Source organism: Meleagris gallopavo, chromosome 22 (genome assembly GCF_905368555.1).
Source record: "Meleagris gallopavo chromosome 22, MGAL_WU_HG_1.1, whole genome shotgun sequence".
Taxonomy (NCBI): Eukaryota; Metazoa; Chordata; class Aves; order Galliformes; family Phasianidae; genus Meleagris; species Meleagris gallopavo.
Window position 1 is genome coordinate 819,087 of NC_139425.1, and position 24,415 is coordinate 843,501.

The 24,415-nt window shown below is 46.9% G+C and overlaps 1 protein-coding gene across 2 annotated transcripts in view; it reads left to right on the forward strand.

Moving 5' to 3' along the window:
• NDRG3 (NDRG family member 3) overlaps nt 1–24,415 on the forward strand; it is a 56,352-nt gene that overhangs the window by 24,677 nt on the left and 7,260 nt on the right. For both annotated transcript variants that reach the window (XM_085241733.1, XM_085241734.1), the window contains exons 2-11: nt 689–794; nt 3,366–3,401; nt 18,876–18,981; nt 19,657–19,777; nt 20,269–20,331; nt 20,668–20,728; nt 21,880–21,966; nt 22,483–22,539; nt 23,700–23,803; nt 24,182–24,247. In XM_085241733.1, the coding sequence (XP_085097859.1) occupies nt 738–794; nt 3,366–3,401; nt 18,876–18,981; nt 19,657–19,777; nt 20,269–20,331; nt 20,668–20,728; nt 21,880–21,966; nt 22,483–22,539; nt 23,700–23,803; nt 24,182–24,247 (758 nt within the window). In that variant the 5' untranslated portion in view covers nt 689–737. The remainder of the gene's footprint in view (nt 1–688; nt 795–3,365; nt 3,402–18,875; nt 18,982–19,656; nt 19,778–20,268; nt 20,332–20,667; nt 20,729–21,879; nt 21,967–22,482; nt 22,540–23,699; nt 23,804–24,181; nt 24,248–24,415) is intronic.

The window sequence follows — 24,415 nt, forward strand, 5'->3', positions numbered from 1 at the left end:
GGCTTCAAGCCACACCAGAGTTTGTCCTAGTGCAGGGGAATAAGAGAAGGCCCAGCCTGTGTGCTGTGCTGTGAGGGACGCCCTCCTTCCTGGGCAGTGCATCTGGCTGTGGGGTTACAGGGGCTGCAGCAGCACAGTTGCAATGCTCTTGTTCCACTTTTTTCTTCTGTGGTTTGCAGCAATATCATGTTGTACAAAGAATTTGATTTGTGATGGCATCTGAGTCTTTTTCTAGCACACTCAGCTAGCATCCAGGAAGCCCACCACATGCCTATTCTTGTCCCTGCTTATGTTTCTGACTTCTTTATTTCATCTGCAGATTAGCCCTCCTTGAAACACTCTGGCATTGTCAGTATTCATGAACACAGTTTTTCACTCTGCTGATCAGTCATCTCAGTTCATTTCCAGGCAGCCTATGGCATTGTGTGGAAGTGGAGCCAGGCTTTCTGAATAAAAAGACATGAGCTTTCTAGGATGATTTCTGGGAGGCAAGGCGATGTGCAGGGACAGTGTGAGCAAGCACAACCGTTTGCATGCATTCTCCTATTACAGATACTGCACGTTGTGCTGAGAACCAGCTGCTGGCAAGTTTCAGTTTGGGCATATGTGTGTCTAATAAAAGAGTTTGCAGCATTCTTTGCCCAGTATCTTTTGTAATTCTGTTGCTAACCATATGTGTTTGTTTCAGAATCGCTCACTGGCTGCTGTGAGGGTTAAGAGATTCCACTTACGGCGCCATGGATGAGCTGCAGGATGTTCAGCTGACAGAGATCAAACCGCTTCTGAACGACAAGGTAATGCTAGCTGCTCCATTGCTCTCGCAGCTGGGCTCCAGCTGACTTTGTATCTACCAGGGAGCCCTGGTTGTCTGCTTACAGTTTGAAGTACCTGAAGCACTAAAAACAGTAATTGCTTCCCCACTCTGGTAATGCACCACAGTATGCCCTTCCAAAGTTTCGAGGGAAGAAGGACCACCGCCGTTCAAGGCAGTTTGATATCCCAGCCAAACAGTGCATCGTGCCAGTGCTGGGCTTTGTGAAAGTCTGACAGAAGTCAGAAGGGTGACACCATTCCTGGTGTGGTGAACTATAGAACCTCTGGTAACTCCATGCTGGAGAAACCTTGGCTCGCAATACGTTTTCTTTTTTGACATGTAATCTTGTCTTTCCAAATTATCTGTTTGTGGTGCTAGCCAACAAACAGAAAGGTAAATACAAAGTGATATTTCATTTCCTTGCCTCCAATTTGAAGTTACAGAAAATATATAACATTGTAGTAGGAAAAAAAGTACACAGATGGCTTCAGAACTGGGCTGAACTCTGCACAGGGATGAGAAATAAGCTGTGGCTCTGATCCTTACGCTTTCTTTTAACAAAAGAAATGTCTCAGAGAGCTACCATCTCTGAGATCTGGTTCTCATTGATGCTTTTGGGCTTTGTGTAATACACACATACTTTCCAGACGTAGTCTGTGGACTCATGGAGTTGATGCCATAACCTGTGTACTCTGCTGCGTATCAGAGTCCAAGAAGTACTGAGCTGGCCGTTCACTCAGATTTTTGCTGATCAACCCAGTTTAGAGGTAGGATTTCATGAACCAAAATGAATTGATGGCCAGAAATAGTACAGTAAAAACTCCTAAGGTGCTTGTGAACTCTTCATATACAAAAGTTACTGTATAGAGAAAATGAGCTATGGCATCTTAATGCTCAAACTCTAAAAACAGTGGAATTGATTGGGATACAGAAGTGGGTGCAGCTTGGTCACTGAACTATAGGAAATGCTACTGGGAAATACTGAGTCCTGGCTTTGATTTGTCTTGAATCTAAGTCAGTGGAAGATACAAACCTGACTTTTAAAGAATCCAAACACTGTAGCATTTGTGTGTAAGTTATGCCTAATAACAGCTGCAGGGAAGGAAAATGCGTTGAACTCTATACATTCACCTTACTCAGGCTCACTGAAGTGGAGAAAAAATCAACTTAAAGTGTTCCCATTTAGTTGGAAGACAGAAAAAGGGAGTACTGTCTGAAACGTGATCAGGAAACCTATCCAATGGCACTTAATTATTCCCACTCTTGCTGGATGTTTAGGGATTTTGAGTGGTGGCTGCATAAATCAGATGCTCTTAGGACAAAATGGGAGAGTGGATGGTTTGTATTTCTTGACATTTAGTTCTAATGTCTTCAGGCGAATAATTACATTGATAACAACTGTTCAGCAAAGATGGTTGGCAAAACAAAACCAAGAGTGCAGTATTATGTTAATTTTCATTCAGAATTTTTGTACTACTTCTGATTGCTTCATATTCTGACAAATGTGACTATTAATATAGCCTCAGTGAAAAGTTACTGAAGTGCAACAGCTTAATTCAGGAGATCCCAATCCACCCTGAGGGATGTCCTTTCATGATTCCAGGTAGCTCTTTGCCTTTGGAGTGCAGCCATCACACATTCAGAAGACTGGAAGATGTGCCTTACCCTTAGATTTGATGATTTGATTCAGTTTATGTGTCAGCACAGATGTGTGTGCATCTTAGTATTCTTTGGTTTGTAACCCTACCAGGAATCCTGCTTTTCTCAGCAGAAAATCTAATCAGCCTTCACTTCTTCACTTACCACAGACCATCCCAAATCCAGCGCTGGGTACAGAAGTCTCTAATTTCCTTATACATTGCTTCTTTTTAGTTCTTACTCACTGTGGCCTTGGTGGACTGAAATTCTTCACATCCTGGTAGATGAGGAGACTCTACTGGCTGTGTTTAGCACAGCAGGGAAAGAGGCACAGAGTGGTCAGAAATCTCCTCTAATGTAGGATCAAATGTAGGATCCTCTCTAATGCAGGATCTCGTGAGGGCTGCTTTTATGTTGTTTTCCTACATCCTGAGAATCTAATTCTTTGTGCCACATCATGTTCGAAACATCTGACACAGTTTAGTACTTAACATTTGGAGATTCATAGATCAGATTTGCAGCTATGTAAGACTTGTACGTCACAAACTTTGAAGAATGTGGTTAGTAACCTGTACTCTCACTAACTGTGATGAAGCCTGGGAGAGGGAAGCAGGGCCATCTGTTCACATGTGGAAGGCAGTTAGGGTACTTGGCCATTAGAAGTGTTTGGGGTACTGTAGTTGCTCATACATGGCCCTAGTTGCAATTTTAGCACTAAGGGGCAATGCCTCAGTAAGTGCTGTCTCGGGTGGTTTGCTCAGCCTTGTGGAGAATCTGACAGCACTCAGTAGTGTGACCTGCCCTGCCAGGCTGTGCTGAAGCAGGGGTCTCTCAGGGCACCCTTAGTGGTGCAGTTGCTCTGTGTTTTGGAGTACTGTGCTAAAGTCTGTTTTCTGTTGTTTTTTTTTAACAGAATGCGGCTCGCAACTTCCAGGACTTCGACTGCCAGGTGAGACGAGCTCAGGTGGCAAGGATCTGTGGGCAGCCTTCTTGTGGCCTGTCAGTAATGGAAAAGTTGTGTCTTTATATTAATTCCTTTTAAGGTTTAAGAACTTGAACATGTCTGTTTGACAGAAATAGCCCTTCACCCTTTCACCAGAGCCTGTTACTGTGTGTTATGAGGGGCAGGCTGCTCTGCACGAGCTCTGCAGTGGGCTGCAGAAGGCATTTCCTTGGAGAGATGCAATCTGCTGATGAGCTGCAGCTCTGTCGTGTCCCATCTGGTTCACTGGCTGGGAAAGGAGGAGTGTGCACGCTCTGCCTGTTTTGTTAAGAGGAGATGGAAAGCACCAGGTGTTACTGCTGCCCCAGTTACAGCACCCCTGCTCCGCTGTGCCTGGGTCACGGCGAAGCTGGGCTCGCTTTGCGGGGGTTATCTTCTCAGAGTAGTGGGGAGATGAGCCTCAGCACTGCAGTTGCTATAGGAATAATTCTTTCAGAGGAGCAGTTGCATCACAAGCCTCCAAGATGCAGGATGCATCCTTGCTTAGGCAGCGCACAGTGCTGAGATAATAACATGTGGAGTGCTATATAGTGCCCACAGGCTCATTTCCTATGCTGACTTGCCTGTAGTGGTTACACAGCACAGGACAAGCACCCATGGCTGCATTACCCCAGCAGTGCAGCTGGGGGTGGGTCTGTCACAAGTTAGCTTTGAATGAAAGTGTGTCAATGTGGATGAGTGTAGAAAACTTTCTGCAAGCCTATGCAGAGCAGAATTGTAATAAGAAGACATTTTGTATTTTTTCCATCTCTTGATATAGGACACTGCAAGTGCATCTCATCTGAGCAGGCACATGTTGCTGTACTGTTCTAGCATGATTCCTTGTGACTTTTAATGTTATCCTAAAGTCTACAAAACTAAAAATTACCAGTCTTAACATGTAACTAGTGTGCAGTCTCAGAGGTGGTAACGGTGTTCTTTTTGGCTTAAATAGGTTTTAATAAAAGTGTGTTTAAAAACAGGTAATGGGCTTGAATAACACTTCCCTGCATCATCTTGTCTCTGTATTTCTGCATCTTTTCCATCTCTGCTAGAGGTGGGCAGCAAGAGCCCCGGGGAACCAGAGGGGCCCAGGAGAGCATGGCTGGGAAGGACACGCCTGTTGCTTGCCTGTATTTGATTGAGATCAGCAGTGAGCGGGTGGCCATGACAACAGTTGGGCAGGAGACGAGATGTTCCTTGCAGGAGCATCTTGGTAATTCATTTAGATTTTTTTTTTTTTTCCCTCAGCAATAAGTTATATGGTGTCTCATGTGACTGCCAATGTCCCAGCCTCCCCTTTCTCCAAGTTTCCTGCAAGGTGTGGGTTTTGAGGCCATACCAGGGCTGGCTGAGGCCCTGACAAACGTCAGAGCAGACAGCTGGTGGGGTGGCTCCTTGTGTGTTCTGCCTCAGTTGCTAGTACAAGGAATGGTGTTTAAACTTGGAAGCCCAGCTCTCCTGTTGCCCTGTGCAAAAGGGCTTTTTGATCTGGTAAAGCACAGCCAGCTGCCTTGTTCAGGGCCCTGTGGAAGTGGTGGGATTTTTCTTCACCTGTACTTCAGAAGGGGAAACTCAAAGTGAAGGAGATTGCTGGGGCTTTCAGGGAAATGGAGATCCTATTGTTTTACATAAGACTTAACAGCTCTTGAGCAAGGGTATCATTTGTCTGGAATCCTGCAGGGAGAACAGGTAGAAGCTGGCCACAGATTGCTGAGGGCTGATGTTCCAGTTGCAGCATAGTGATGTTCTCCATCAGCTGTAGCATCTGCAAGGGCCCTGTCTGATTCTGAAGCAGAGTTTAGAGGATTTATGGGATGGATTTATATTATCTTACACGATGTAGTGTTTGCACTAGAAAAGCATAGCATCAGTGATGAAACACTTGCATTTCAGGCCTTTTCACTTTTCTAACAAAGTCCAAACCCAGCCACTTTAGGTGGAGATAAAGCAGTGTCAGTGCCTGGGCTCTTGGCTCATTTCATCATTTGGAACTTGCTCGTTTTCACACAAGTGAAAAAGTCACCCTCAGATCTGATCCAGTGAACAAGGCTGCTCTTTCACACATTGATTTTTCTCGAGTTCTGTCAGTGGGTGGTTTGCAGGACAGACCTGCAAGCAGCTGCCCTGCGGTGTGGGAAAAGGAGCTGAGTGGGCCCAGCAGTGCCGAGGTGGCCACATCCTGGGCTGTGCTCAGGCTGCTGGCGGCCAGCAGGGCTGCTGGGAGCAGTGCTGTGGTCAGTCTGGAGCCCACCCAGTGGCCTCAGAGCCTGTTTGTCCTGCAGTGCCTCGGGGCTCCTTCTGGCAGCTGGAGTTACAGAGCATTTTCTGGAGTTGGTCAGTGTTTGTTTATGACTGAGAGAAGTGTTTAGTTTGATCCCAGCTGATGAGTGTGCAGTTGGCCTGAGCAGTGATTCTGGGAGTTGTGTGTGCCAGGCACACAGGTTAGGGATGCTGCTTTCTGTAAAGCTATGGCATGCGTCACTTCTTCTCCTTTGGAAAAGAATGGATGCTGCCATTGTGAAGTTCCATTAATTTCCCAGTGTAATTGTTTTCAGTTTGGAGCAACTTGCCAGGACTGGGTCTGCATAACCTAATGTCCACTGTCCATCCCACTTGACAGCAAGGTGCTACCAACACAGCCCTGTACAGAGCAAACATCCTCTTGTCTCTGAAGTTTGTTATTCTGAGTTAATGTGGGGTGAAGGTTTTAGCTTGGCTGCTTCACAGTGCCTTGCAGATACAGGTGCCCTGGCTTTCTTGTGCTGTTTATCTACAAGCAGGTGCAGTTAACCATGACAAATAACAGATTGCCTGGGCATCAGCTGATGCAACCCCCACGTAATCTCATAACTGTTTGCAGTGGAGATGAAAGCTAGCATGGTGGCTTAGGGGTCTTTATCAATATGAATCTAGGTTATTCTCAGAAATAAAACATATTAACCTAAATCTGGGACCTGCATTTTGCTTGAAAGCTATGCGTACCCTAATGAAATCTGTGTTTGGCTTCTTCTAATGTTAGCAGGCAGATGGTGGATTAAATGCTCTGGGTTTCTGATGGACAGATGGTGTGGTGACCTACACGGTTAATAGAGCTGTGCTTGTGCTTTGTGCTTTTATTATTATCTACAGACCCTCTTTAGCTGCTTTGAGGTGTTCTGAGTTAGTCTCAATCTCTTCCCCCTTCTCTAGGTGCTTTGCCTAAATACTGATGAAGGAATACCCTGATATTTTTGTAAAACTAAACAAGTCAGTGTTATTTTTCAGTCCGACATAAGCTAGTATTTAACTTGATCTCTAGCTAGTACTTTGCCGCCCACGGGAAGGGAGAGAAGTGTTTTGCTCTCCAGCATGCACCAGACAGATGAGGACCTGAGGTGTGGAGAGGGATTTGGGTTTTGGCAGAACATTTGCAGAAAGCTCACAAGGTATGGAAGAGGTGGGAATAAGAAAATCCAGGACATGCATCCAGGACATAGTTCAGCTGAAACAGAAGAGGCAAGACAGAGCAAAGAAAGCTCCCCTGTACAACAACTTGTTGTTGTGCATTGCTGGAATTAATTGGAAATGTAGAGGTACTTGTTTTCCCATTGGCATAGGAAATACTACAGCAAAATGCTTGAAGTTAATGACAGTTTACTGAGCAATTTTTTGTCACTTTTCTCTATTGCAAGGTATAATTTTTCAATAAATAAATAGATGTTTCTACTGATTTTGTTTTGGTGTTTTCCCACAAATACATGTGTTCTAAGCTTTTCAGTCTGGATTTTTAAAAGCTTTCATATCCTTGCCCAATGTCTTTGCTTTAATTTTGCTTGCTGGTGCAGTAGGAAATGATGATGATTGAGGGATGATTGGAAACAACACATCATGTGCAGTAGCTGATGTTATAGACATTGAGTAGAAACTTCATAGAATCATAGAACAGCTTGGATCGGAAGGAACATCACAGCACCCCAACCCCGGCTGTGGGCTGTTTGCCACCCACCAGATCATAGAATCATTAAGGCTGGAAAAGACCTCAAAGGTTATCTGATCCAACTGTCCGCCTACCACTAATATTGCCCATTAAACCATGTCCTTAAGTACCACATCTCCACGTTTCTTGAAAACCTCCAGGGACAGTGACTCTTCCACGTCCCTGGGCAGCCCATTCCAATACCTCACCACTCTCAGAGAATAAGTCTTTCCCAGTGTCCAGCCTTGAGACTCTCCTGGTGCAATTTGAAGCCACCAGTGTCCTGGGAGCAGAGGCCAACCCCCACCTTGCTTCAGCCTCCTTTCAGAGAGTTGTTGAGAGTGATGAGGTTTCCTCTGAGCTTCCTCTTCTCCACAATGAACCACCCCAATTCCCTCAACTGCTTCTCATAATCTTGTGCTTCAGCTCCCTCACAGCTCCGTTGCCCTTCTCTGGATGCACTCCATGGTCTCAGTGTCTTTCTCGTAGGCAGGGCCCAGCACTGAACACAGCCCTCAAGATGCGGCCTCACAGTGCTGACTGCAGAGGTACGATCACTCTGCTGGCTGTGCTGTTTCTGAAGCCATTGGCCTTCTTGGCCAGCTGGGCACACTGCTGGCTCACGTTCAGCCGAGTGTTAACCAACACCCCAGGCCCCCATCCAACCTGGCCTCAAACGCCTCCGGGGATGAGGCACCCACACTTCTCTGGGCAGCAGTGCCAGGGCCTCATCAACCTCTGGGTAAAGAATTTCCTCCTCACATCTGACCTGAATTTCCCTTCTCTTAGTGTAAAACCATTCCCCCTTGTCCTATCACTATCAGACTGTGTAAAAAGTTGTTCTCCTGTCTGTAACCTTTCAAGTACTAGAAGTCTGCAGTGAGGTCTCCCTGGAGTCTTCTCCAGGCTGAAGAAGCCCTCAGTCTGCCTTTGTAGCAGAAGTGCTCCAGTCCTCTGAACATCTTTGTGACCTCCTCTGGGCCTGCTCCAACAACTCCACATTTTTTTTGTGCTGGTTGCCTCAGACCTGGGTGCAGTACTGCAGGTGAGGTCTCACAGGGCAGAGCAGAGGAGGACAATCCCCTCCCTTACCCTGCTGGCCCCGCTCCGTTGATGCAGCCCATGGCACTGTTGGCCTTCCAGGCTGCAGGAGCACACTGCTGGCTCATGCCCGGCACCAGGACCCCAAGTCATTCTCCACAAGGCTGCTCTCAAAGAGTTCTCCTAATATCAACGAAGATAGATATTAGCCACAGGCCAGGTGATGCAGCCTGCGTTTGGCCTTGTTGAACCTCATGAGGTTCACTCAGGCACATTTCTCAATCCTGTCCAGATCCATTTGAATGGCATCCCTTTCTTTTGTTGTATCAGCTGCACAGCTCTGCTTGGGGTTGTTTCCAAGCTTGCTGAGGGCGCACTCAATTCACTGTGTAGGTTGTTGATAAAGACAGTTCATTTTTTAATGAAGCCATTAAACGCAGTTTGTGGTTACTACACAGCAGCTTTGAATACAAGGTGGTATAAAGCATCTTTTGTATGTTGCAGTGAAATAATATGAAACTTCATCACTTTGAGGAAGGATTTAGCTTCTCTATATGAATACCAGAGGAGCTGTTCTCACCAGCACTGAAATATCTGTCTAGGATATTGAAGACCTTTATGCTTCTAATTTGTACAGTGAGCTCGTTTGCTCTGTTGTTGAAAGTGCTAGATTGAGATTAACAACAATGCAGATGTTCTGAATCCAGCAAGCAAGATTTTTTTATGACTACTAAAGGAGAAGCTGCCCCTTATCTTTTTAGTGTCACATCACTAAGATACTGATTTTGACTTCTGCTAACATGCCAGCGACAGAAATACGAGGCTAAAAATGATGAAAATTAAATCTTATTTCTGATTTATTTATCAATAGCTCTTATTTGTTGGGAAGCTTCCCTCCAATTCCTCCCATCTCAGGCTCTCCATCTAAAAGCTCCCTCTTTGTGTGACACTGCCATATTGAGTTCTGGAGGGTTTTCACTGCCTGGACTTTATGTTACTCATACTGTTCATTCTTAAATGTCTGAATATGAACTTTCTGTGGGATTTATGTAAATATGTTCTTGCTTTCAGAATGCTTGTGACAATGTACGAAAGCAGCTGCTTATACAGAAGAGGTATTGGAGGTTCCTGTGCTTTTTTTAATTTTATTCCTCTCTGTGAATTCTTTCATCACGGCAAATGTATGTGCTTTAGGTTGAGAAAGGGCTTTGCCTCCTTCCTGCCTTCAGAAAAATGAATGGTGCTTTCCCACCAACAGTGATTGATCTGTTTCCATCCATTACGCAACACCTGTTAATGGTGTTTCAGAGCAGCTAGTGAGTGATTGTGGTACTAGTTACAACTCAATGCAGTTAGACACAGTTCTAATTCCTGGGGACACTGCAGGTTTGGAAGCACAGAGCATCTCCATGCTTTCTCTTCAAAAGATTTTAAGATGTTCCTAGTCTTCAGCACTAGGCAGTTCAGCACGTTGTGTCTGCAGACAGGCTGACCTTGGCTGGAAGTGTGAGCCCTGGCTCATCTTTCAAGTTGTTTTTGAGGGTTTAAGATGGTCTGGGGTCTAGTGGTCATGCCAAAAGTTTTAGACTTGCCTGCGTATTATAGCGCATTCAGGTCATGTTTGTATAGGATTCATGTTTACAATACTGTGTGTGTGCTGGACATGGCACTTTGAGCCCACTGTTTAGGGGCTGGAGGCATTAGCCTCTTCTATTTGCAGCCCTAGGGAAGGCTCAAAACACTGACTCAGTGTCAGAAGACTCCACTGACTCAAAACAGTGATGGCAGTGCTGGAAACAGCTGACCTGCTGCAAGGTTGTGCAGACGAGCAGATCTCTGGGTGGGCTCATTCACTCTGAGCTAGAAAGCTGCAGTTTTCCTGTGTTAGTTGTGGAAGAGGGGATTTACCCTTGGAACATGAGGAAGAAGCACTACACATGCCTACGCCCATGCTGAGTGCCTCTCTCAAAATTCTGGATACTTTACTGGAGCACAAGAAAGCAGTGGCCTTACCAGCTTTACAGAGCACAGGGCAGAAGAGGGAAGAGCACAGTTCTTCGTTTGTTCTGTTTCCAGCTCACAGGTGTTGTCATTAACTGCTTAGCTGCTATTGGGCTCAGCATTCTGTGGTCCTGGGGAGTTTGTTCTTTGATTTTGGAACCCAAGCCCAACCTGTCAGCTATGTGTCTGTTAAAGGTCACTTGCTTTCAGTTCATTTGGCTGCAGAGCCTTGACCTGTTCTCTGACAGATTTTGGAGGTGACTTCCCATTTCCCTCTGGGCTGACAGAGTTAGGGTTGCAGATGGACTCGGTCTGTCCTTCAACATCATGTGCCTCTGCAACAGCAGCACATGAAAGCTTGTTTGTATATAGAATAGTAGCTTGGGGATAGCCCGGCAGCACCTTTGTCCCCTGATGCTTTCGTGTTTATGTAACCAGATTACACACCCTGTTCTGCTGCTGCTCTTGGTTCTCACCCAGCGATTCTCTAATTTAAGACTTAATCCAATTACACAAAGTACTCGAAACCATTGCCTGCTTGCATAGATCATATTGTGTTTTCTATTAATAAATTCCTGCTCTGTATGGAAATGAATAATTTAGTTCAAGATGTTGCTTTGAATCTGATTTAGGCTTGCTTCCCACGCAGCCATCTCCTTTAGCTCTACTATTTCCAAAATAATGTTGCATGGAGAGGAGGTGGTAAGCACTTGCATGCAAACTGCATTAAGGTCTGTGGTACTGTAATGGTAAGGGTTACCAGATGGTGATGCCTCACAGTCGTACAATTTCTTTTCCTTAGCTTATAGGCATGGTTTGTGTTGTTGTTTTAGTAATGTGTAGAAATTTGAGGGCAGCTGTAACAAAGAGCAAGACAACACAATATCATAGAATCATATCATAAAATGGTTTGGATTGGAAGGGACCTTTAAGATCACCTATTTCCAACCCCCTGCTATAGGCAGGGACCCCTCCCTCCAGCCCAGGTTGCTCACAGCCCATCCAGCCTGGTCTTCAGTGCTTCCAGGGAGTCTTCCAGCCTCTTCAGGTCCTGGAAGGTTGCTGGAAGGTCTCCTCAGAGCCTTCTCTTCTCCAGGCTGCAGAGCCCCAGTTCTCCCAGCCTGTCCTCATAGAGGAGGTGCTCCAGCCCTCTGTTCGTCTCCATGGCCCTCCTCTGGACCTGCTCCCACAGCTCCACGTCCTTCTTGTGTCAGGGGCTCCAGAACTGGACGCAGTGCTCCAGGTGGGGTCTCAGGAGAGCAGAGCAGAGGGGCTGCACCTCCCTCGACCTGCTGGTCACACTTGTCTGGATGCAACCCAGGTCAGGTTGGCCTTCTGGGCTGCAAGGAGAATGTAGGCAGCAGACACCTTGCTGCGTTATGTTCTACCAGACCTGAAACCATAAGATGGATAAGATTTGACAGATGTATTCTTTGTTTTCAATCTCCAAATAAAATCAATTCTAATTTTTTCCAGGAAAATAATATTGAACTTTGAGCAGCCTCACACTGTGAGTAGGACTCATCTGGCAATGCCAGAAAGGAAGCTTAATAAATTAGTTGTGAAAAGCACTGCTAATTTGAATTCTCATTGTTAATCATTCCCACTGTGAAACAAATTGTTTACTTCAGACTTTAATAACTTCTAAAGCTTAAGCTTTGGATTCTGTACAGAGCTGTAGTGGAGGGAGGGCAGCTCAGAGAGGGGCTGCCGCAGCCCTGCACCCAGCTCCCTCTGCTCACTGCCCCAGGCTCTGGGCTCCAATCAAGCCTTACTGCCTCTGGAACTGCTTTTGGAGGTTTCCTCTGTGAGAGCTGATTTTTCTTAATATTTGGAGTCTTCTGTGGCACCTAATACTGCTTCCCTTTCTGGCCAGGAGCAGCAGGCAGCAGTCAGAGAAGGTCCCCCCGGGTGAACTTTTTGCCACATTGGGTGTGCATCCGCTTCTTCCCGTCTTCAGCCCACAGAAAATTTGTACTTTGGCAGTCATGTTTTGATGTGTGTTTGCTTCCTCAGTTTAAGAATCATTCAAAGATGTTAAGGCCAAATAGGATAATGTCACAGCCTCGACTGACCTGCAAATCCCCAGCAAGGAATAGCTCCCAGCAATTCCTATATCTATGTTTTATCTAAAATGATTTAAAGCTGCCGTCAGGCTGTGTCTTATCACCTGATGCTGAACCCTTTGAAGTTCACAGCGTTTCCTTTTCTGAGACATAAGGGGTTAAAAGGAGCTGGGACCATAAGGCACACTGCTGAAATCACAGGACTTCTGGAGGTGGTTGGTGGCATTGCTGACCTTTGTCTGACAGTTGCTGTGTTCTTCTGCCCAGCCCCTACCAGAGAGTAGTTCTTAACAGTAGAGCTAGGGTGAGTTGAGTCAGTGCCTGTGCCACCATGTCTGCACTCCCAGTGCGTGCCTTCCAGAAGTCCTGTGGCTGCAGGGTGAGCTGCTCCTGATGTAGAGGGAAAAGGAAGCCTGCCCTGCAGCCTGTTTGCAGGTGTCTGTGTGACTGCGGGCTGCCCTGCACATGGGGAGGGCAGGGTGCTGAGGGCAGTTCTCCTCTCAACTGCACGTCTTCAAGTCAGCCAATCTGTAACAAGAACTTGCACCCCAAATCTCAGTTTTGTTTGGGTTCTGCCAGGGTTATTGTATTCTTGTCTGAGACCACAGAGGAGAATTGAGAGCCGTCTTTGTGGACTGTGACAGTGGGAGCCATACCTGGGTGCAGTGTGGGAGGAGAGGGTAATTGCAAGTGATGAAAGATGCATGTGGGTGTTGCAGGAAGTTTGTTGATCTGATTTGACTCTAAATTACATCAGTGAATACCACAGGTTCCCCTTGGATTAAAATTCCCAGACCTAAATAGGAGAATTATGTTTTGTTGTTTCAGTGACTTTGCTGGCTGGTCTCAGCTGCCCTCTGTCAGTCAGGCAGATACGACAGTAGGACACAGCGCTAAGACTCCATTTCTAGATGCAGACTTCTTCGGAGCAACAGGGTTGGGAGCCCTGGGGAGAAAAAGCAGAGATTCTGAGCAGGGAAGAAAAATGTATTCAAAACATTCTTCAAAGAGCTGTTGTACGATGGGAACCATAACGTGCTTCAGGTCAACACCCTTTCCAGAAGAGAGCTTCATTTGATTCTGTGCTCAGAAGTTTTAGCCAAGTGCTGCACAGAAATGGAAAATCTTGCAGAAAATAAGTTTAGCTGGGCAGTTAAGATCTGCAGTTTTGCAGCAGTACTGGGACTTCTTAAGGACACCAAAATAGTGGCAAAGAGCAAAGGCCCTCCATCTATCACAGCAGATGTGAGAAATGGTGCAAGGAAGCCAGCATGACTAAACAGAAGGGCATGGAGGCTGTTGGAAACAACAACAACAACGACAAAAAGCTTTTTTTAAAAAACAGGAGAAATTTAAAAGGTTACAAACTACTGCAGATTAAATGTATGAATAGAGCAGGCACAGGGGAATTCCCCCCCCATCAAGGGGGGGAATTGATTGTCCTGTTTCAAAGCTATCAGCCATGGAAACATGTCAGAGTTCAGAGTGCTGCTGGCTGCTCGGGCTCTGAAGGAAGGACTTGGAGTAGATCTAGCTGTATCAGAAAAACTGAACTTAATTTTTTTGTTGTGTGTGAGCTTGCCATGGAGCAGCTCGGAGGTTACCATGGTGGAGTCAGCAGAGAGCCTGCCTGAAACCGCAGTGCCCATTGCAGAGACTATAAAACAAATAAAAGGCATGATTTTACAGCATGGTGTCAGGGTGGCTTGTATCAACCCAGAAGCAGTAAATGAGTTTAAGAATTGGCTTGTTAAGTGAGAGGTTACATTCCTCTGTTGAAGCTGCCTGAGGGCTGCAGTGCTTCCCCTGCATCACAATTTTTAGAAGGGGAAGATTTGGGAATTCACTGACCAGCTGTACCTTGCAGGCTGGTACAGCTAGCGGGGAGTGCAATTAGCAGATCCTGTAGATGAACATTGGGCATAGTGTCTGTGAGGGGAAGTTGTGCTCTGCAGAGCTGTGGAGTCCTTTGGAGGGGTTGGTAACATACAAATAAAGGCAGTTCAGTTAATGCAACCTACTTGGATTTCCAAAAGACAAGCCTCCCTACCAAAAGGCTCTTAAGGGGCTTGTGGGATATGGGATTAAGTGGAGAGGTTCTTTCATAGATTAAATACTGGTTAAAGAACAGAAGTTAGTTATTTTCATAGTAGTATGAGGTCACTAGAGAGGTGCTTTGGAGAAATGTGGTGGATTCTGTGCTGTTTAAACCTGTTCCTAAATGACCTGGAAAAAGTGATGAAAGGTACAGTGGCAACTTTTATCTGCCTATGGGTAAATGTAAACGTGGTGCTCATTGAGTCAAACCATCTTGCAGTGGAATACAGGAGTGGGCTCAGGGCTGGTGATAACCCAGAAGCAATAAGACATTACGAGAGATGAGTGGAAATGTCAGCACAGGGCTCAAGGCTTTCAACAAAGCAAATCAATTCTTGTTTATCAGGAACAGAGAACAAAGCAACCTCATTGTGCTCCTGTATAAATCCACATCACGCCCACATTTGACATTCTGCCAGCCCCTCAGCTCAGGAAGGATGGAGCGAGACGGGCACCAGCAGTGCAGGCAGACAGAAGCCACTGCACCGGGGCGGCCATACAGGCTGGAGAACCTCAGCCAGGAGAGGGGACGGGTGAAGGGCAATCCAACTCGCTGTGTGGTGTCACTGCTGTGGGTTGTAGCAGTGGGGTTGGCTGCTCGCTGCCTTCCAAGCTGAGGGCAAAACCAGCAGGTGCAAGGTAGGGGAAGGATGTGCACTGCCTGCACGTTATTGCTTCGGCTTTTCTGGTCTTAGGGTGACTGCAGAAGCCATTCCTCCAGTTCACTTAAGTCTCCGTTCAGCTACAGATGGTTGCAGGTTTGGAAAATGAAGGGTCCAAGATGCAGATCTTTGAGGCTGTGTCACTGCGTGCCTGCCCTGCTCTGTTTTCCCAAAGCGCCCGCTCTTTCTATCAGACCAGCGGGTTGCTGGACCTGCGGTGCGGTGCGGCCAGCTCCAGCTGCTCTGCCCGGCTCCGTCCCTGCTGCTCCTCCATCAGGGCGCTTCTCACACACGCCCCAAGGGCACTGCTAATTTCCACTGCTAATTTCCGAAGCGTGGTTCCAGGGTTTGGGCTGATCAATAGCAGCTGCCGGCATGTGGCCAGTGGCACGCTGCTGTGCGCCGGGCCTGCGTCATGGGCTGGGCCCTGCGGCCAGCAAGAGCCGCCGCTGCCTTCCCTCCTGCAGCGCGGTGCTGTGGCTGCTGGCTGTTTTTTTGTACTGTACAAATGAGGGCAGAAGATAACATCTCTTCAGAAAAACCTGACAAAGTTTCCAGTCTCTAAGTGAAAATCAAACGTTCTCAAGCGTTTCAAAACACAGCTGTAGATCATCACCATCTCTTGCCTTCACCTCCCTTATTTTGCAGACAGCACGTTTGTTAAAATCTGACTGTCTCCTGCCACATCTTTGCCACCTGCCTTCTCCTGTGCTGCCGACCAGCCCGCTGCTCAGGTTGCTGCTGTGCAGCTGCAGGGAGCGATCCTGGGGTGTCCATGGGGGCTGCAGTGGTGCAGCATGTTGGAGCTGCCCTGAGCAGGGACCAGAACCCACGCACAGCAGCACCTGAGAAATGAAGGAGATTGGTGTCTGAGAGCTTCCAGCACAGGAGCAGTGGGCAAACAGGCAGAAATTTAGGTGGGCAGTGGTTACGTGTGCAGTGCAACAAGGCAGGGCTCACGCTGTGTGGCCAGCAGGCAGGGCTGTGTACAGGGAGCTATCTGCTGTGGCTGAGTTTGTCTGCTCCATGCTTGGAGTGTTAATAACCTAGTAATTAAATAAAAACCTCTTCTGCTTTCCTTGGCCAATTTGAGGTGGCAGTTGTATCTCACATGTGCAGTGACTGTTGTTGTCATCTAGAATGTGATACCTAAGCTCTATATTAAGCACCTACCTCATGCTATCCTTTGGCTCTGATATGTGGGAGACTGTGGAGGGAAGCAGGTGGCAGGGAAGCCGTGTGTGTTGTGTGATGGTTGATGTCTGAGCATGTTTTTGTCCTCCTCCATCACAGATGAAGAGAAAAGCCCTATGGCTCCAGGGCGTGGTTTCAGAGAAATTGGAGTTCACTGGAAAAATGAAGCGGGAAGTATATGCAAGGAGGCTGGGAGTGAAGCTCGGTCTTCTTCTAAGAAATCTTGAGAAGGAGATCAGCTCGGTGTTGCAGTGTGTTGTTAAAAAAGTGAACATGGAGACCTTTCTCTTGAGTGTAGTGTCTGGCTCAGTTGATAGAGCAAGATGTTTGCTCGTGTAGCATCTTACTGCTTTCACAGTGCTTCTCCCTGAGCTTTGCTGAGGATGGCATTTCTCAAGGTGCTTCCCAGCGCCAGTGGACGTTCCCTTTGTTTGAGCTGTTAATGTGGCTGAAAGATCGGGGAGGTGAGACCCTCTGTGTTGGGCTGGTGCCCAGCAGCGTTGTGAGAACCCTCTTCTCAGTAAGTGAGAAGAAATCTCACTGAAGAAATCTGCTGAAATCTCAGTTTATTTAATTTACAAAACCAAAGTAAGTGGGAGAGCAAGGATTGTTTTTTAGCTCAAGGAAACTCTTTCCCTCTCCTACCATAGAGCTAAGGGAAGCTCACATTTTGGACACAAAGCCTGCACAAAAATGCAAGCTGTTGCAGTATAAAGCACATCAAGGTGCTGGAACCACAGGACTGAAGAGAGCTGGATGCTTCTGTTTCGAGTACCTTCTCCAGTCTTTGACCTGGTAGCAGTGCATGTGACCCTGGCGGTGAGAGAGAGTGTAATTCCAGAAAAGGCACCGAACTGCTGACTATTTTAATGTCTTCAGATCTTTTGTTGTTTTTGTGCCTTTCTCACTGTTAGCTCGGTTTGAGTTTTGGGCTCCTGCTCGATGGCTGACCTTTTGTTGCTGCCTATAAAACCCTCGCAGACCTCTGGGGGCTGCAGATACACGGGATGTGAGTCAGTCAGACCGGGCTGCTCAGGGCAGGGTTATTGCTTCGGTCAGCCTGTGCACTCTGTCTGGCTTGGAGCCCGCACCAGCATTTGTCAGACCTCCCTGTGAGCTTCTTAACTCACTGACCTGGCAGAAATCTAACAAAGTCAGATTAAAAAAAAAAAAAAAGCAGCTGGGTAGTTTGGATAGCTTCCTGCCAGGTCAGTGAGTTAAAGCTGCTTATGGCAGAGCCCTGCTTTCCATGGCAGCCAGCCAATTGGTCCGCTTGGATGTGGCGTGCTGCAGGCTGCTGCTGCTTTGGCCCTCTCTGGGCAATCCCAGGAGCTTGCTGCTCCCAGCTGCTCCAGCAGCAGCACTCCCAGTGGGCAGCCTGGGCCCCCTCCAAAAGCTGCCAGATATGGCAGAGGACTGATTCACACCTACTAATTTTCTGAACACTAGAATGAGGACTGCTGCTGTGGCTGTGAGAGTACGACTGGAGCACAAAGCAGGACATGTCCCATCCGTAGCAGAGCAGCACGGGGCACCGAGAAAAGGCAGCAAGAGGCAGAGACTCGTGCTGGAGAACCTCACTGCACATGCAGTGCAGGCAGCTCATTGCTGCTTGCTGGGCACCCTGGCTTTTCCATGTGTGCAGTGCAACAGCAGCATGCAAGTAAAACCCAGCAGTTCTCTGAGGATGGGGTCAGCCAGAGGTGGTTTGCACTGCAAGAAGGATTGCAGGACAGAAAGTCAGGCTGCACAGCCAAGCAGGGAGAAGATTTGGGCTCCTTTGGGTAGGGTGACTCTGGCAGCTTGCTTCTGTTGCCACAATTCTGAGACAAGGGGCGAGGCTCTCATCCAATACCCTGGGTGCCAGCATCCCACGCAGCCAGTGGCTGGGTCTGCAGAGCTGGGCTCTTATTGCTCTCTGGTGTTCTGCAGTTTCAAAGTGTTCAGGTATGGTCCCCAGGGCTGGGGCTGCTGGCAGCCTCCCTGGCATCGCTGTGCTCCCTCAGCTGCCCCTCAGCATAATGATCCCAGTGGTTTGGGCAGTAAGCATGCTGAGCAGAGGCTTGTAGGCTGCAATAGGGAGAGGGATGCCAGCTAGGGAGTGAAGGGCACTCCCTGACTGCAGGAAAGGAGCTGCTTTTGTGATGCCATGGACAGACAGATTGACAGATGACACCAAGCCTTCGTTACTGTGCAGCAACATCACCCACTGAGATGAGATCTTGGGCACAGCGCCAAACCCTTCACATATCTGTACAAAAGCAACCTGTTCTGGCAGTGATTGTGGAAAGACAGAGGTCTGACAAAGTTGCTGACGTGGACAGAGCAGCAGTGGTAAAATATGGATGAGACACTTGCTGCTGGGGTTCCCATAGGACAGCCAGTATGCATAATGCTGAGGCTGCTTCTTCTCTCTCTACAGGAACATGACATTGAGACAGCTTTCGGAGTGGTTCATGTCACCATGAGAGGCACACCCAAGGGGAACAGACCTGTCATCCTCACATACCATGACATTGGCCTCAACCGTAAGTCCTTGCATTTCCAGGACTATGAAAAAGTGTTTGTGATTGTGCTTGTTTTATCATTTGAATGTGGCGAGCACTGGGACTGGCCTAGACCTGAGATGGGACAAATTATTCCAGGGTACAAAGATAAAGGTCTATTTGAGAGAGAGCATGGGGCATGCCCCTGCCCTCCAACAGCCCTCAATAGATGGGGCTGGAGTGAAAATGGATCCACCACGCTACAGGGCTTTAGCTGGCTTGCAGCAGTGTTTGATAGAGCTGCTCACCTTGAGGTATCCATTCCCCTGAACAGTGGAGGTGAGCAAGTCCCTTCTATAAGGCGGAGGAAGTGCTATAATGTCTGTAGTGGGCTCAGCTGCTCTTTTCTCCCCATCCCACTCCATATGTGGTGTTATGTTCACATAGGTGCTCCTCAGTATGCACCACAAATGCTCAAGCACTACAGGGCACAATTTTCCTAGGCATGCATGCTGGGTGGTGTTTGCCTGTCTGCCCTCAGTTATTTTGCTAAGACTCGTTGCCGTGCAGTCAGTGGGGCAGAGCAGCACTGTCACCAGCACCCCCTGTCCCACAGAATCAGCATGGAGGTTGGGCTTGTGCAAGCGCGTGCCATGATGTTTGGATGACAGTAAAACTTCTTCAGGGAATGCCTCATGTCTTTTTTTTCTTTTGCAGACAAATCCTGTTTCAATGCGTTCTTTAACTTTGAAGATATGCAGGAGATCACTCACCATTTTGCTGTGTGCCATGTGGATGCGCCAGGCCAACAGGAGGGAGCCCCCCCCTTCCCATCTGGGTACAAGCTCTGTGGAGACACTTGTAGTTCCAGACATGGTTGCAGTCTGGGCTGTGGTAGAACCTAGTTTAAGCCAACTGGGACTGCTAGGGCAGGACATGGTGGGAAGCAGCTTTCAGGAGCAGAGGAAGTGGAAGATAAGGAAGCTTCCAGAGAGATATGCAAGGGATTCTCCCGCCACTATGGCTCTTGCTAGTGGTGAGCACTGGCACCAGCTCCCTGACTTGAGCATGAGCCCAGCACACTGCAGTCTGCCGTTCCTCTGTCTGTCCATCCTCCCACAGATGCCTGGCTGCCCAAATAGAGCCTTCTGTTAGTCTTGCTTTGAGAGCTGGGATCCGTGTTGCTTCCTGGACTGCAGTATCATTGTAGAATAATGACCTATCACTAGAGTATCACTGTAGAATCTCCTATGTTGGGTAGAATTGGGAGGTAACTTCTGATGAGCTGTATTTGAAGGTGCTTTGATTTCAGCCTCTCTTGGTTTTCAGATACCAGTATCCCACTATGGATGAACTGGCTGAAATGCTGCCTGCGGTTCTGACACACCTGAAGTAAGTCTCTGAAAAAAAAGAGGATGAGCTAGCTGGATGCAACCATTCCAGTACCTCCCTCTGTCAATGCTTGAAATATCTGATATGCCCACTGAGTTGTCCCAAGGGGCCTGAGTGCCTCCTAACCTGTGTATCTCTGTCTGGTTCTCATGCTGAGATCATTGTCTGCCACATGAGACAATTTATGGCTGCTGAATCATTGCTGGGTCATTTTGGAAATGAACCATAAGTGAACAGCTGGGTACTGTTCAGAGGAGGGGAAAAGCTTTGCCTTTTGGGATACTTGAGCTGCGGGCTTAGATTAGTCTTACTAATGGTAAAATGCCTATATTTCAGCCTGAAAAGCTTCATTGGGATTGGGCTGGGAGCTGGCGCATATGTCCTCAGCAGGTGTGCAGTAAGTATCTCTTCATTCCTTGTGGCTTATATGAGCTGGGGTCTTTATTTATCAAACAGACCATGTGTGGGGCATGGACAAAGTAGCAGTAATTACAGTAGGCATGCAGGGAACTTTGCGAGAGCTTCTTCATATCGAGATGGTTAAATTGAAGCAACTGAAGCTATGTCAGGTATGGAAAGATAGCAGTGTGATGTCTTTGAGTCAGCAGAGCTAGAAATGCCAAGCCTCAGAATGATTGGTTGTAAACAAAACAATGAAGGTAGTGGTGTCTTCACAAATACCCTCTGACTGCACTACTGTCTGCTGCTGCCAGTGCTGGGAGAACCAAACAGTTGATCTGGTGATGTGCTATGGACTAGCACAGATGACAAGTGTGCTTTTTCAGTGGAAAGGAAGAGAATTTAGCACTCTACCTTTAGCAAAGAGGCACATTACTTACTTCTACATTTTTCCCTGATGGAGTATTTGTGAGTATGTAAAGTCAGTGGACACAGCCCAGGTATTTACATGAATCATTCAGGGATAGTTCTAAAAACAGACACCGAACTGTGACATTCTCAGTAAAATTTGCTTGAATTTGTTGAGTGCAGAGAGTTGCTCATGGTTTAGGCCACTAATTGCCTCTTAAAGCCACATGCAGCTGCCCCTCTTACAAAAAAATCTCTGCTTCCCATTTCTTGTAGTCAGGATTTTGTTAGGAGACAGCTTAGTTGAGTTTAAGTCACTGGTGTTTTCTCTGTTCCTTACTTTTTGTATCTTGTGTAATTATGAGGCTTAGTAAAGAATTCGCTCAAAATGTGGCTCAGTGAAGTGTTAGAAAGCCCTTGCCATGCTACGTGGATTGCAGATCATTTCCTTCTGAGGGGCAGAGTTGTTTCCTTCTGCTTCACTGGTGCACTGGAACAAAGCATGAGCTTCACTAAAATTTCAGCCTTTGAGTGAGCCTAGAGCTTGAAGCTTTCCACTTCTGTTAGATTGATTGGTTTTGTGTTCACAAGCAGTTCCTAAGTGTTTGAGACTGTAGGGTTCAGGAAAGGCAGGCTGGAGCAAGGGGAGGGGTCTTTTTCTTGCAAGAAACTTGCAGCTGATGCACCTCCCAGTGTGGCTTAAGCCGTCCTTCTGAGCGTGCTTGTGCTCTCTTCCCACAGCTCAGCCACCCAGACCTGGTGGAGGGACTGGTGCTTATTAATGTAGATCCATGTGCAAAAGGCTGGATTGACTGGGCAGCATCCAAGGTGAGATTTTCCAGCCCCTACATACCTTCTCTCCATAGTGCTTAATGACAGTGTGTAGAGTAAGAAAAAGGTACAGGAATTTTATGACCAAAACTGCAAAATCTCATTTCTTCCCCTGTGTCCTTGGTCTGGGTGTAGCAGGACCTACACCATAGAAACAGGAGTGGGTGTGATCATGTGTGAGTGAGTAATCCTGGTAAATACATGAAGATGAGTTGCTTCTGAGCACTGATCTTTCCTCTGATTTAGTACTTGTGCTTTCAGGATTCATCTGGCTGAGTTTGAGCAAATCTTTTAATAATTCTGTTATTCTAGTTATCTGCAGTTGTTTAAAGTTTCCACATTTCTGGAGAGTTGTCTGTTTTGTGAGCTTCTTTGAAGCCTTGTAAGTCCATCCCAAACTTCAGGCATTTGTTTCTCATATCCCTTGAAAAGTTTTCTGTTATTTTCTTTAATCTCTTGAGTTGCTTTGAAAGTCTTAATGAAACAGCATCCTCATTCATTCTCACTCTTCAGTTTTCAGGCTGGACAACCAACATAGTGGATATTGTCTTGGCACATCACTTTGGACATGTAAGTAACCAACAAGTGTTAATGTTGCCCCTGCAACCTCACATGGACCTCTGACTTCTAGATGTACATGCTCTGAAGAAGCCCTGGTCCATCAAATAAGGGTTGCCACAGACAGTGTTGTCATCTCTCTGTGGCAAGCTTGCATCAGTGTTTTGCATGCTGAGGGGAGCAGGTGCATCCTCACAGTTGCACTGACTTGGCTGTCTCCAGACCCCAGATGTGGCAAAGAAAGAAGTGCCCCACTCTGTCAGTGCTGCAGAACATCTTCCTTTGTGCTGCCCAGGGAAGTGTCTGCAGAAACACGTGGCAGACAGTACTCTGTAGCCAGTGTGGAGGTATTTAGGCTGTAGGCAGAGGACAGGGGTTATTGGATGTGTCCAGAACTGCTGCATTTTCTTCCCCTTCAATTTCAGCAGAGTCAAAATAGCCTCTTTGGAAGACTTCAGCTACAGCTATGCCTTCTGTTTGTGGTTTGCTGACTCCCGGTCAGCAAGCTTGCAGGCAAATGGAAAGGATCCATGCCTCATGTGCACAGCATATGAGCTGCAGCAAGTTAATCCTTAACCTGAAGACCCTGTGACATCACACATTGGCAGTGAAAGGAGGCAGTTGGCTTCCTCCTGCTTTGTGCACATGCTTTTCTCATCCCTTCATTACGTGTAGTGCTTCCCTGCATCCCACACCCTTCCCCTCACATTGAAATGCAGTTTCTTCACTGAGCTGGGTGTTTGGATGAGGTTCTCCTTTGGTCCCAGTCTTGGCACTTACCTCTAAAGCTTTTCTTTTTTAACATTAAACGTAAGTGGAAAACCTTCCTAAAGCAGAATGGTTTGTACCTTTATAAGCATTGCTGAGGCTTAGGAGCTGGCTTAAACCATCTGAACATACCTTTATACACCTGCAGCAGCATGTGTGCTGCCTTTTGTAAAAGTACAGTCACATTACCAAAACACTGCACTTAGCATTCATTTCTACTTGATGTAACCAAGATACCAGAGCACCCTGGAGTCACTGTCCTGTGGGCTTTGACCATCACTGAGCAGTGTGTATGGAGAAAGTTCAATGCTGCAGTATTTTTATGTATATAGTTTCTTATGAATTATTTTTACATGTGAAAAAGGATGTGTTCCTTATCTTTTTGTTCTTTTGCTTTTACACAGGAGGAGCTCCAGGCAAATCTAGATTTGATCCAAACGTACCGGCTTCATATCGCACAGGACATTAACCAAGATAACCTTCAGCTGTTCCTCACCTCGTACAACAGGTACAGGATACTTATTTGCCTGCTAGATTCAGTATTGTTCCTATGCCCATCCTGCTCAATAGATTTGTTACCATATATATTATTCTACTGATATTTTTCTGTGGGAAGCTATGTCCTAAGTGTAGCCCTTCAGCTGTTATCTGGAGCTAAGCTCAGTCTTGTTCCTGGATGACCCTTTCAGACCTCTTTGGGTCTTCTCTCGAGGCATACAGCAAATTTGCCACAGATCCCATTTTCTGGCAATGGCTACTGGGGCTCGAGCTCATGACATGACACATGGCATGCCAGGGTGCTGGAGCCAGCATGCATGATTGTTTTTTGAATGTCCTGACTGTAAGCCTCTGCTGATCTGATGCATTGTTCTGCTTTGTCTTCCAGTCGCAGAGACCTGGAAATTGAGAGACCAGTGATTGGTGTCAATGAAAATACAGCAAAAACACTCAAGTAAGTTACTGTTAATCAGCCTGGCTAGTTACCATGCAGTTCCTTCAACAGAAAAGGTATTGCTGTTTCTTAGCGAGAGCCCCTCTAGCCCAAGTGCTGGGAAGACAGTCACAAGCTTTGTTGCAGTGCTGTCAGCCAGAGAGGCAGAGAGGTGTCTGGAAGCCGTTT